The sequence below is a fragment of the Cygnus olor genome, chromosome 14 (genome assembly GCF_009769625.2).
Source record: "Cygnus olor isolate bCygOlo1 chromosome 14, bCygOlo1.pri.v2, whole genome shotgun sequence".
NCBI classification, from domain to species: domain Eukaryota; kingdom Metazoa; phylum Chordata; class Aves; order Anseriformes; family Anatidae; genus Cygnus; species Cygnus olor.
Window position 1 is genome coordinate 4,387,417 of NC_049182.1, and position 14,150 is coordinate 4,401,566.

General features: G+C 39.8%; 1 protein-coding gene across 2 annotated transcripts in view; it reads left to right on the top strand.

The window, feature by feature from the left end:
* The window catches only part of SPOCK1 (SPARC (osteonectin), cwcv and kazal like domains proteoglycan 1), a 288,774-nt gene that overhangs the window by 213,345 nt on the left and 61,279 nt on the right, over nt 1–14,150 (top strand). For both annotated transcript variants that reach the window (XM_040573349.1, XM_040573348.1), the window contains one exon: nt 12,354–12,468. In XM_040573349.1, the coding sequence (XP_040429283.1) occupies nt 12,354–12,468 (115 nt within the window). The remainder of the gene's footprint in view (nt 1–12,353; nt 12,469–14,150) is intronic.

Consider the following 14,150-nt stretch of genomic DNA (forward strand, 5'->3'; position numbering starts at 1 on the left):
AAAGCTAACAATTTTGATGATGGTAATCATGGGGATCCTTTTCTAACATGATTAGAATCACAGTTTTGACTGTCAAATCAAATCGGCATGTGATGGTCGGAGCTTAAAAACCCATCAATTAGCTTCTCTCTTCTGTCTGTGGTGGCAGTTACCTGTGCCCTAGGGATGACCTGATTACTTCTGTTGTTCAGCTTGCCTGTTTTATGTATAAATGAATCATTCTTAAACTCCTCCTTTCTGCAGGAAAGTCAAAATAGGAAAAAAAAATATTTGCATTATAAATCATCTACTGAAGTTCAGTTCTTGAACGTTGTCCTCTTGACAGGAAGAGGAAACAAGAATATCTTGGGTTATTTATGTTCACTCATAGCTAATTGCAAGCTTAAATAAAAACATCATTTACATTTAGTTACCTTTTTCCAAGCTCCATGCCTTCATTTAGTTAAAATGTAAAATTCCTTGTTCCAGTATCTAGGTGATTTGATACAGGTACTGTTAGACAAGGGGATTAGCTGCTTTTGGGTAACTGGTTTATAAGGCCTTGTACTCCAGGATCTTTTCCCTTTATGTGTGGGCAGAGGACACGCTTAATGCTTCCTAAAAAGTTGTAATCATAAATCCGGTGAACTTCCCAAGAAGTGTCAGCCTCTTAGTGCTGAAAAATAGCTATTTTTTTCATTTCACAATTCATATTTTGAGCTTTTACCAGCAAACAGTTTGAGCCATTTAAAACATCAAAGGAGGTGTTTCTTGGCTTGGGCACATCTTTAATTTAAAGCAGATTTATTAAAGGCCAAAATAGGATAATGCTGCAAAAGGATTAGCTGTGGTTACTTGATTTCTGAGAAAACAAACTAATTTTTGTATACTTTCTTTGTATAGGTGCCTTTCAAAGTGAGTCTATTCAGTGAACATTGCACTTGGCCTGGGGTTGGCTTTTTTATTTTTATTTTTGTTGTTGTTTCTATTGTCATCTTTAGAAATTAGAAACATTGCTAAAAGCTTTAACTTCAAAGCTCAAGCTAGTTTACTCCTCATTGGTTGCTATGCTCCAAGATGCATTCCCTAAGCTTCTTTGCTAGTAACTGCCAAATGTTTTGTTTCAGTGCTTTTTAGCATTTGTGCTTTCAGTTTGGCTTATGTTTTGATTTTATTCTTCACAAAATAAAAATTCTGAGAAGTCAATTAAAAAATAGATTGGCATTCTTAGGACTTAGATTTTGTTGCTATTTTGAAAACAGCCAGAGAAGTAGTCCTGCAGAATGCTGTTTACTTTGTATTAGTACTTAAGCTTCAAAATTGCTTCATTTATAAAACAGACAAATTCTCGGATCTGAAAGTTTAATTGATACTATACATTTCACACATCAGTAACAAGGAATGAGTACTGCTAGGACCACATCACAATTGCTGAAACCTGAGCAAGTCTACTGTGAACTAGTTAATCTGATAGATTTATTATGAAAGGAAAGTGATAACTCCTCCGGTGAAGAGGGTCGGTTTACTGGAATCTATCCATGATGTTATTTGGGAACAGAAAAACCCAGACTGACCTTCACTTTTCACATGCAAAGACAAAGTTTTGTTAGAAAAAGATGACGCACTATTTGAAAATCAAGCAGGCATGCTGTAAAGGCTTGTGTTTTCACTTTTACAGAGGCACTTCAGGACTTCATCGTATGTTTGGCATGTGTCTGATAACACAAGTAAACTACTGAGTTTGATGGTATAGCAGTATACAGTTTAGCTGCTCACTGGACCGTCAAGTTGTCAAACAAGTCACGGTGGTCCTTATATATATATATTATATATATATATCCTTCCACACACACACACACCATTTTTTACTCATTCTAGAAACAATAATACATTGAGTTTAAAGACATCGTTGCTAGCTGAGGATATATGAGCTCAGAAGCATGAAGTACAGCACCTAGGCTGGCCCTTGTCTCTTGGGCTCTCCTAGAAGCTCCCCAGACCCTTACCCACGTGGGCTCTGAGAATATTCCAGAAACTTCCTCCTTCTAACCAAGGATTTTATGATGTGGGCCCTGGAAAGCATAAAGCTGTCTGAATATTATAATGCTGGTTTGTGTTACTCTGTTATTTGTGGCAGTTACCAGATAACAAATGGACAGTGGAGAAGTTCAATAGACTAATTATTCACCATTGTTCCAAGAGGCAAAGCAGGCGTTGTAGCAACTCTTCTTCAACTTACGTTTATAAAAATACGTACTTCAGAGATGGTTAAAATGTGCTCCTGAACTATTCTCAGCCTGTACACTCCTACCAGGAATCTCATCCCTAATTACACTGTCAGATGGATCAGATGCCTTAAAGTAGCTGTAAATACAGTACTAAATACAGTTCTCTAACCTAATGCCAATACCTAATTCCTTGCTTTAAGCTTCTTACGTGCTAAAGAAGACATACGACTCTACAATTACTGATTGATGAGGGGAGTTGGCTGTGAGAATTAGGAGTTACTAAGATATTGCCATCATTACTAACTGAGTAAAAGCCTTAAGGGAGCACGTTTTTTGTGCAGGTATGGACAGATGGATATGAGAGTGACTGAGTAGATGAAGCATTGCCTCATCTGAAATCTGGATTGATAGAGTTGTACAGCATAGCTAAACTGCTCTGTTTAAAATGTCATTGTGTGGGTGGGGAAACCCTGCGCTTGGGGTTCAGAATATCTTGTGTTGCCTTCCCCCTGCCATAAGTAGGCAGTTGTTTAGCTGGTAACTGGCCTATCTGTATGTGCATAGAGCCACAGATCGTTACCCCTTGATTATGTTCATGTTATCTGATGTCATTTCCGTGAGAGAAATTAAATTGCCTTTAGTAATTTGAAGCGAGTAAAAATGACAAATCATCATTCTCATGTGATCAGTAAATGGCTACAGAATGAGAATGCATCTCAATTACATGGCAAGTACATTTCAAGCAGCATCGATTGTTCCAAATCTCCAATTGTTTTCCTGTGATTTTCTTTGTTTAAACTAAGTTGGTTTTGGTCTATTTAGAAAAAAAAAAAAAAAAAAAGTACCTTCTTTCCACTTTGAATAACAGTATTGGCTGTGAACTCCCAACTCATAATTATGAAGTTAGAATGGAGAACGAGTTCATAGAGACAAAAGCAATATAAGATATAAAGATAAAGAAAACAAATGCAGTAGGAAAGTGAGTGTAAAGTCCGTGCTTTGGGATGTGGCAGACTACTGTACTGGAAAGCAAAAACCCCCATGTGTAGCTAGTGAATGGTCATCATTAGTGAGCTATCGTGCAAATCCTGCAGAAAGAAAAGACATTTAGCAACAGGAAGTGCTTTTCTATGTGAATATAGAATATGGACTATAAGATGCATTTGTTAAAATAAGCTGACAGTGCTGCCTACATTTGCATTTAGATTCTGATCCTGGAAATCTTCCTGACTAGAGAATTAGCATCTCCAAAGACAGTTCGTAGCAGTAATTACCAGGTGTACCAAATGATTTTGCCATGCAGCAAAGCATCCTACAGAGATCCCTGAGTCAGTGCCAACCTGCAGCACAGAGCCCTTGTGCTGGAGAAAGCTCAGATGCAGAGCTGCCTCTTGGGGATGGATGTCTTTGCATCATCTCCTCAGCATTTCAGTTCCTGCGTTCATGCTCAAGGAACCAGCTTGCATGGCTCAGAGGGTGGGCATGATGTGGGTACTTGGAAATGATCTGAAGAGACACCAAAAGTCCAGATTTCAAGCTAAGGATGTGGCTTTGCTGGGGGAAGGGGAAGAAAAGTGCATGCTTACCTTGCAGTAGCTGTTGCATGATAACTAGCAGGAGGTAGAATGAGAGGAGAGCCTGGGTAGTTTGCAGGTTTAACCCAGGCTGGTACTTTGTGTTAACTCTTGGGGAAGTCTTGGGGGAGTGGGTGTCTTTAGTTTGACTTGACCATTGTTCATGACAAAAATGCTTCATCTGCTTTGTCCTCATCTCTTCATATGCCTATTAATTTGTGATAGCCTCTTCTGCCGATGAGGGAAAAGTCAAAATCAGTGTTGCACAAATGTTTCCACTTAGGAACGGACTCTTTTGCTTCAAGTCCCAGTGCTGCTTGTCCCCTACTGCTCCAATAAGAACTTGAATTTCTTTTAGGATCTTAAGCCACTGAACCTTCCCCTCCTTGACCTACATGATTCCAGAACTGACATCTAAATTACTTGTAAAAACAAAGTTAATTTCTGTATGACAGAATAGATTTTGGTGCCTAGAACTACTTTGTTGTTTGTTCACAAAATGGCAACCATTTCCGTTCATTGTTGCATTACTTTAATAAATGGTCCCTTGAACGTCCTCTGTGTCCTGTATCCAATGCTATGCCCTTATGTGCCATATCATCTAGCTGATGCAATTAACTGCATTTTTAAAATTCCTGCTTCATATTGAGATGATTTGCTGGCTATTCCTCAGGGCAATTTGTTTGATACAAAACAGTTTTGTCCTTCAGTGGTCTGTCCAGAAGTCCCCATATTAGCTGATTGTATTCTGTCTGTAAGGAAGGTTTCCAGTAGTACATAATTTCCTTGGTTTGCAGCCCTGCCACTTAAACATTGGAATGATTCAACATGCCTATGAGCGGTCACCATATGAAGTCTTCAGACATTGGTTTGGCAAATGTTTTTTCTGAGTCTGTAGTTTCTTCTTCTTTTGATAGTTTTAATAGCAGGGTAACATTCAAATGCAAAGCTTTTGCCTACTGTGAGTCCAATTACAAATATGAAAGATTGACCAAGCAGTCCTTTAGGAACACATCAATGGCAGAAAGTTTAAGAATAGAGCTCATTCGGATTCTGCTTGGGTGTCCTCTGCAGCTGAAGGTCCTCTGTACAATCAGAGGCTCTTTTAAGGATCTCTTGTGCAATAATTCCAGGAGTTGGACTTCATGATCATCATGGGTCTCTTCCAACACTGGATATTTTATGATTCTAATTTGAAGACAAGGAAGAGGCATGAACTCATCTCGGGAGCAGAGCTGATCCTCTGCTGACCTACTCGCACAGGCACTCAGGCTCTTCGCTTTCTAAAACAACTCTGATTTTAATTGATGAAAACAAAGAAGTGCCTTCTGCTCTTCTCTTGATTCAAGTTGAAACTGGTTCTAGTTATAGTACAAGACCAGAAAATATGAAATTAATACCAGGCAGAATTGCATGGGAGCTGCCTTTTGCAATTCAACTATTTTCTGAAGCCTTGGAAGGGAAAATATTGTCTCTTCCTGGAAGATGAACCTTCTGTCTTTCCAGTTGCTCAGGAGTTGGTGGTCAGCTGTTTACACTAATGCTGTAAGAGTCAAAATCCCATAACTTACTGATCCCATCTTACTGGGGCTTGATAAAATTTAGCTGACTTTGAATGTTACATTTTATAATCTTAAAATTGACAAGCATGATTTTAGAGACCTGAACCATGTGCTTAGAGCACCTGCAGTTGGCAGTATTAATAATGTGACCTTCTGACTTGGAGTGATATTTAAAGATTGCCCAGGTCTTGCACTAACCACTCTGCTCTGTGATTAATTTTACCCTGAGGGTAAAGTCCTGCAGCTCTCCCTCATTAGAGCTGCAGGATTGCAGAGGGCAGAGCTGTGGAGTTCGGAGCAATTTGTGGTCCTTGGAGCTTTGCTGCATGAGACCTTTTGGCATTCCTGCATTCAGCTGCGTAAATCTGTTCATCCCGTTTAATATCGCTGCCTTGGAATCTCGGTCTCTTTCTTCTTGACCCCACACCGGGAGACTGTTCTCTTTTTCTAGCAGGTTATGAACCACTAGCCTGGGAGCTAAGCATGCAGTGAAAGACTTTCTCAAATATTTGCTGTTTACCTGAGATATAATAAGGTCCTTCATGTCATTTCTCGCAGAAATGGGGATTTCTGAGCCAATCAGCCATAACATCTGCTTCAAAGTTTACAGATAGCACACATTTTAAAAATGGCTCCGTATGTATTTACACAATAGATTGTGTAAATTAGAGTTTATTCCACCACCAGCATGCATGTTTAACTCCCATTAATAGCAGCAACTATGTATTCTCATAAGGAGAACAGAGCTCCTAATTAAAACTCTATTTCTTAAGATATCTTTGTAGAGCTTTTATTGCAAAGGCAAACTGCTGTATATTAGCCTGGTTTCTATTCTAATAGAAAACCCTTTTTCCAGCCTCCCCTTTATTTTTATTGCAGTAACACCAGTCAGTGCCACCCTGGAGCAGGGCAGAACATCCTGCAGTAGGCAGCTTACCCTTTGAACAGAAGGAGCAGCAAGTGTGTGCCCAGAGAAATGAGATGTTTACGCCAGCTAGGAGGAATGCAGCCCTGCCACAGAATAGCCACTTTAGTCATTATAAAGCCTATCCATGCGATCAGTCCTGGGGACAGAGCTTGATCCATATTTTCAGTGCCTGCTCCAGAGCACAGAGCTCTGTTGCTTCCTCCCAGTGCAGCCCCAGGCAGTGGTGCCTGGGCAAGGCTCTGCCTTACAGGAGCAGCAGCGCTCTGTGGTCGGGGGAGAAGTGCCAAGGGTCTCAATTTCAAGCCTCATGTCAGGATCTCAGCATTAGTTTGCAAACATGAATGCACATGACTGGCTTTGCTGTCTTCCAGCCACCCCATCTAGGCAAGTTTCAGGTTTTACAGAGTCTAGAAGTTTGCAGAATTCCCATTAAAACACTTTGTAATGGAAGTTTTCAGCAGGATGCAATGGCTGTCCATATGACATTTCTTGTGAGCTGAAGAAAACATACTGAACTTGTTTTTTATTGTCCCAAGTTTAAAAAAAAAAAAAAAATTAGTCTCTTAGATTGAGGGTGTTCCAAATATAGCTATTTTTTTCCTCACGATGGAAACTAGAAGCAGAGGCTTATAAAGAAATTACTGATAAGAGTCCTAGCTAAGAAAGCAATGGCAAGCACTGCTCTAAAGCATGTAAACAAACAACCCTTCTCAAATGAGTGTCTGAATCCCAATGGATTCTAATTATCTGCTAAGACAGATAGGTAAGAGAACTTACTGATATAAAGAAACTCTGTATTAAAAACATATATGCTGTAATTTCAGGAAGTCTCAGCTTCTGCTGGTGGCAGGTACTGAGTAAAAGATAAGGTAGAAAATATGAGCTTTTGTTATTTGTATCTGAAGTTTAGAATAGTTGTATTGTGTGCAAACAAAAGATGCACCATAAAACAAATGCTGCGCTGAAATAATTCTCATCGGAAATATAAGAAGCCGCAGGGCACTACAGAAGATGCAGTGCCTTCCAAGCAAGAGCACTGTTCAATAATCGAGTTTTAGAGCCACTGCTTTTCGTAAAATGTAATATTTCAGTTTTTTAACATACATTTTAATTAGTATACTATAAAGTTTAACCTCCCATTCCAATCTTCAGCCTGTCTTTTGAGAAGGGGACTTCACAGTAGTTTATCTTCATTATGGATATTGTCTGCTGGTTCCTCCATGCTTCCATCAAAGATAATATGCTTATCTCTCTTCTCTGCTTTTTAGTTCACATTTCAGTTAATGACAGAAACAATATAAGTGTGGAAGTTAACATCTTCTTTTAGAGAGACTACAAGAACAACAACTACAAGAAATCTGAAATGATAGGTTTTGTATTAAAACTTTTGTGTTAAGACCAAATAAAATCAAGGTCTCGGAGCCTCCGTTGCACTGAGCCTTGTTGCTCTCTTCTCATCCTCCTTCCTGTTGTTAATTAACAAGGATGTGAAATCAGCCAGGATACTGAGCCTTAGCAAAGCACTCCATTTGTCTGTCCTCTCCATGTCTCTACAACCAGTAGCAACTTCAGTCAAGTAACATATCCCAGGCCATCACAGCAGGAGTGACCCCAGAATTCTCAGTTACATCTGCATTCCCAATGGAAGGTGCCCTCAGATCTAGAATCTGACTGTATTTGCCCTGTGTATACTGTAATTAAAATCATGATGAAAAAATACACAGCCCTGTCATTACTGAGATATCAGTCTTCATCCCACCGTGTGTAATTAATGCATTAAATATCAGTGTGTGCTAGGTCCACCTATGTTGTTGTGGGCATTTAGTGTTGCTGTGCTCCTGTCTGCCCTCCTCTGGTGGGCCACTATCTGCTGCTTTCAGACTGGATCAGCCAGGTACCTGCTGCATGCTGGAGGGAGAAGTTTCCCAAGCTGCTGCCTTGCCCCAGAGGGAGTCCCAGCTCAGTAGAAGGGTGTGGAGGTGCATGTCACTCAACGCTGGCTGAGACATGGCTCATCTGGCTGTTCTGCACCAACACTCCTGATGGCCAGTAGCTGCCCACTTGCCTGAACGCTGCTGTCCTTTTTCACCCCCATTGCTGGCTTACTCAGTTGCATGTAAGGCAAATACTCAAGTTCTCTGTTTCATGAAGCAAAGCTCTTCTAGGCATCGATGTGGTGTGACAGCTGTACTGTACTACCCATGTAGATACTCATTAGCCAAATATACACTCTTGTGTAAAAAATTGCAGCAGCTTATTTGGCATTATTACTTATGCGCAGGTTAGATCAAAACCTGGATGCCAACATTCAAAAACCAGAATAAAGAGAGGCAGAGATATATTGTTTTATTGCATCATAAAGAAATATCTAGATTCTCCTCTAACAGGGACCACGGGCTGGAGGCAGACAAGAATAAAATAGCTGGGAATAAATTTTATGTAGCTATTTTCTTTCTTCCTCAGATGTGAATGCTTATGCAAAACACATTGCTGTAGATTCACTGACAATAAAGAGGGAATCATCATACGAGTAGTTGATTCTCAGGGGAACACTTTAGCCAAAACACTCTCTGCAATAATTTCCCACATCTTAGTTGAATAAATTAATTTATGAATTTTCCATGAATATGTTCAACCGTTTCTCCCCTCATTTATTTTATTGATCTCCTTATACGTTTAGCAACAAATAACAGAGCTGCTTTTCCATTTGCAGTAAAATAGTTTAGAGATGTTTATGTGGGCCTTGGGGTTCATAGTAAACAAATGCAGTTCAAACACCAGAGAGGTAGCAGAGAAACATAAAGCTGGGCAGGCTTAGCAAAGATTCAAGGCATACCCATTCCTACCACAAATCAGGCTGGACCCTTGAAATGAGAGGGACTTGAAACTGTGGGACTGCTCCTAATGAATTGTGTAGAATCACTGCGAGGCACTCCATGACTTCTGTCTGCAAAGCTTATAATGTCCCTTTGGTATTAAAGACTGCAATATTTTGGATCACTTTTTAAAGTATATTGTCCTATACCTTGTGTCTTTTTATTTTCATGAGAGAAATAGATGCGGGTGGTAAAGGAAACCAGGCATTTGCTTTTTAGAAATATAGTTTCCATGGTCTGGGGAAAGCCAACAGGCTCCTCCTAGACAGTCAATCCAGCAGCAGAGTAGTTCAAAAACTTCATTATTGCTCCATAAGAGATTTTCCATGGCTATTCTGCTTCTGAGTGTCACTTATTTTGACTTAGACAATGTCATTTAATCCAAAGTTGAGCTATTCATATGGGTTATTCTTGCCTGATTTATTTCAGTGAGTAAGCCCAACATCACGTGACAAATATGACATCTCCATGTTTTTCTTTAGGAAAGGGAAAAACAACTACATAAGGTGATTAGATGTTGGAATGTAACCAGTTATTATACTAATTTAATTCTTAAAACCGTGGATTTCTTCCATCTTCCTTCCTCAACACCACGCTGCCACCCCAGTTCTATTAATAAACAACCAAACATCCCAAAAGGGTTGAAATTCACCATGGTTAATTGTGAAGATAAACGTACTCAGGTCTGCACTGTTTTGTTCTTCAAGCTCAGATCTCATTCCTGCCATGCACATTCAGATCATAGAGACTGCCTGTTTTAAGCAGATTTGATTTTTTTTTTTTTGAGCTTTTTAGTTGTCGTTTTTATAAATCATAAAGCAAGATAAGGAAAAACCTGCCTTGCTGTTTCCAAGTATAAAGCTCGTTCTTTCTTAACTACGTATGTTAATGGGCTTGAAATAGGCCTTACCATTTTAAAGGTGGTATTTGAAGTATAATTGCTAATGCTTAGATACATAATTTACATTTATTATGCATAATAAAATATGTAACTAATTAATGTTCTGTAAGGGATTAAATCATCAACTCCAGCTGCAAGAAGATTTATGGCTGTGTTCTCAATAACTTATTGACTATCAGAATACACTGCAGAAAAAGAGTCATCATCTTCAGGACTGTGCACTCAGTATTCTCCTTCCTCCTGGCCTCTTTTCCCTCTGATATGCTTTCTGTTGTGTTTGTGTTCTGTGCAAACAGAATAGATTAAGGAAATGTGCTTATGGAGCAGACAGATGAAAAATAAGTTCTTACATTCCTAGCAGTCTTGCAAGAAATAAGTAAAGTGCAAGTTAAGCTTGCACATTTGTGTCTGTCCATGCACTTTCTAAATTGGAAGGGCAGAACATCACACGGAGCATGCAACCACCAGAGTGCATTGATGTTCAGAATGTCTGGGAGATAATGTCAACAGAATAGGATGTAGGCACAGGATAATGGGCTCCTGCTGCTAGATTAAAGCCTGGGCAAAGATGAGCCCTTTCAACAAAAATAAACAGAGGCAAAGCCAAGGCATTTGCAGTATTTTCAAAGCAGGAGGCATTTATCTTGTAACAACATCCTGTTCTCTTCTCTTGGCTTCCACTGTACCAAAATAACAGAAGATGATGCTGTGATTTTGTTCAGTGGCTGTTGCTATAGGAGCTCTGGTTGCCCACTGCAGCTTCACTGGGTAACATCATGGTCTTATGGTGTATGTCCTTTGGCCTTTAAAGAAGCTGCATGTTTCAAAATGCATTTTGTCATACTGTGTGAGCATGCTGATCTAATTTTAAATTAAAAAGAATTAATCTGCCATAAACCTCAGATTTATCAAAGGGATTTTGCAGCCCAGCATTTCCAATTTCTCCTGGCAGGAGGCAGTCTCTGTAGGGAGGAGTGCCAGCCTCAGTGCTGGAGGCACAACTCCCCCATCTATTAAAAGCCCTCAGACCCTGTTCTGGTAAAATCAGTGCTTGAAGAAGAAAAAAAAATGGGATTGAATTCAGTTCTTTAGGTATCAAGCCAGAGAGAACGCCTTGCACATTTTTGTTCCTGCTTCTGTGTTCTGTTCTCTTTTACTCCATTTTATTAGTACATTAGTCCAGTTTCCAGCAATCACGCTGCTGGGCACAGTCTAGGGAAAATATCCTGGAGGCAGTAGCTGCAAACAGGACAGCTACACATGCACAAAGCTCTTAGAGGAAAGTCAGCTCTAAAACTTATGTAATGCAAACAGCAAAGGCTATGAATAGCCAGTATGCTATAAATCAAGGCTTTTTAACTGGCACTTTTGCGATATTAATTCTCCTGAATCATCTCATTCGTCCAATACTGCACATGTCCTGCTGTCCTAAATGGCCTGAATGTGGTGATTGTCAAGAGGTGCTGTAAATCCCATCTGCCAAGGTTTTAGGGAAGGGAAAGGAAACAGCAATAATATGCAGATACAGGGAACTGTACTGCTCATAGTCAGTCTTCAGTCATTTTACAATTTTATTGTATTTTTGGAGTTGATTGCATGACAGATAGCTAATTTTAGGAATGGTGTTGTTAACAGGGTAATTTATAGTCATTGTTTGGAGTCATTTAAAATTTCATCCTTGTTTAAAGAAGCAGACGTGTTGAAGGACCAGTCTCATCTGCAAGTGACTCTTAGCTGAGCATTTTCTTTGAAGAAGAGATGTTTCATTTCAGTCCTACCTGTTGCAAAGATTGGAATCTTTTCATGGATGTTGCTCAGACCTGGCTGCTGGGAGCTCCCAGGTCCTTGAAAGACCAAACTAAAAATTGGTAGTGATGCTAGCTGATATGCAGGTGATAAATGGCACACTCCCTTTAAAGAGCTCACGCCTGAAAAATGGTGTGCAGAGGAAACACACGGGGTGCTGGAGGTTTGCATTTTCTTCCCAGCTTTGTCATCTATCCTTCAGGTGACCTGGAAGAAGTTGTTTCAAGTTTCTCTGCTGCAGATTCCATATATTTAAGTAGGGAATAATAACATTTTACGATGCACGTTTAGAAATGTCGTGCAAAACACTGCATAGGAAGTAGCTATTATTGTTGTTAACTGTGATAATAAAAACAATGGCATTTTCAATAGAGATTGAAGTTTTGCAATCTGTCCAATGCCATTACTGCTAAATGCAATTTCTCATTTAATCCACAGCTGCTGCTTTTATATCTTGTCCTAATTCAAAACATATTCTTGCTTTTTTTATGATTTCCAGTGCAAGTTGGAGTTTCATGCATGCACTTCTGGCAAAACCATCACAGCTCGATGTGAAGGGCCCTGCCCCTGCCTTCCAGGACCTGAAAGCCCAAAACACAAGACAGAGAAGACTGGTGAGTTGAGCTCTTAATGCAATTATAGCAGATGAACTAATTCCTGCTACGGTCTCAGAAAAAAAAAAAATCTTAACTAGTAGATTTTACGTGGAACATTTTTTGAGGAGACGCTAAGGTACAACTAACACTTTTCCAAACACTGCAGTGCTTTCAAACAGCTTCTGCAAAACTAACACCCACTTGACAGAGTCTCATAGGAAAACTGAGTTCTGGCTCATGATTCTCATTTTTGTGTGAAAATACTGTGAATAAAAATGTTGAATCATTATAAAAGAAGGCAGAAAAAATACTACTTGATGGTTCATCGCCTTTTATGTAAATTAAAAAACAAAAGAAAATTTTATCTGTAGCCTGCAAGTTAACCAAGAGGTCATTTAAGTTTGCATGGGCATATGTTCACTCATATTTATTACATGGACTCTATACTATCATTATTACCCTTATTGTTATTGTTATTATTAGAAGTCAAATATGCATTAAATAGATCTGTGTACGTTATGAAATCATTTCAACAACAACAAGCACATTGCAAATGATTTTACCTAAAACCAAAGGCTGGAGTCTCAGTACAAACAGCCGTTTCCTCTGCCAGCTCTCCGGTGTGTCCCATATTTAGGTCTGTATGCCTGGTGAGCTAATTCACCCCCCAGGTCTTTTCCGGGGGAGTAAACTGCCTTGGAGTGACCTCATCCAAAGGGAATCAGTTCCTGCAAAAGAGACTGAGGGAAAGTACAAGTCCGACAGCAGCAGGACAAGTGCCACAGCCAGGTTCTGACTAAGAGCTGCCACCCTGTTTCGGGGAAGGCCCTGTGGAAGGGAAAAAGTTGTTGCTTGTGGCTGTGGTTTCTTGAAATGAGGGCATCTGTGCTGGTGAGGGCACCTGTGGCAAAGTGAGTACTGGTCTTGTGAAAAGTGTTGTCAAATCTCTCTCTGGAGAAGGGCTAACAGGGTTAGAGCAGGGACAGCTGCGGGGCTGCTCTCTGTGCCGGTAGCTCCAATGCTGCAGCAGCAACTAGCACAGGGTTTGCTCTGTCATGTTAAGTAACGAAACGTGTTTATTTGTCTTGTGTACAACACATGGAGCGCAAAAGAGATGAAGCTTTGACAATGATCTGTTTGACCCAACATCTCTTTGCTGTTACTCCTCCCCACTATGGACACATTCTGACAGTAGCAGAGAGAGAAACAAACAAAACAAGAAGTTCAAACATTTCCTCTGATCAGTTCAGGCCTTGTTGTATCAGCTGAAAGTGCTGATGAACCTGATGGAGGTGGTCCATATTCCAGAGCCTCCAGCACAGTATCCCTGGTTTTCAGATGAGGCCTTTATCTGCTTTCTAGAGCAAGCAGCAATTTTCCAGCTTAGATTTTGAAAATTCAGATTTATTCCATTGTTTGCAAATCATGGACATTTTTTGCATAGCTATCAGACTTAGATGAAGTATTTAGATGGCAGGGTTCTGAAATCAATATATAACTGTAATATTGCTTTATGTGGCCTGAATCTTTTGGTTACAGAATACCCACTGATAAATTGCCTTATTCATATTTTCTTTTTCTTGCGGTCTGTCAAAAACATATACTTTTCTTCTCATAAGCTGCTCCCTGTATGCCCTCTTTCTTGCCCTTATCAGAAAGAGTATCAGATTAATAAATCTTCAGTGACATTTTAAGCTTAC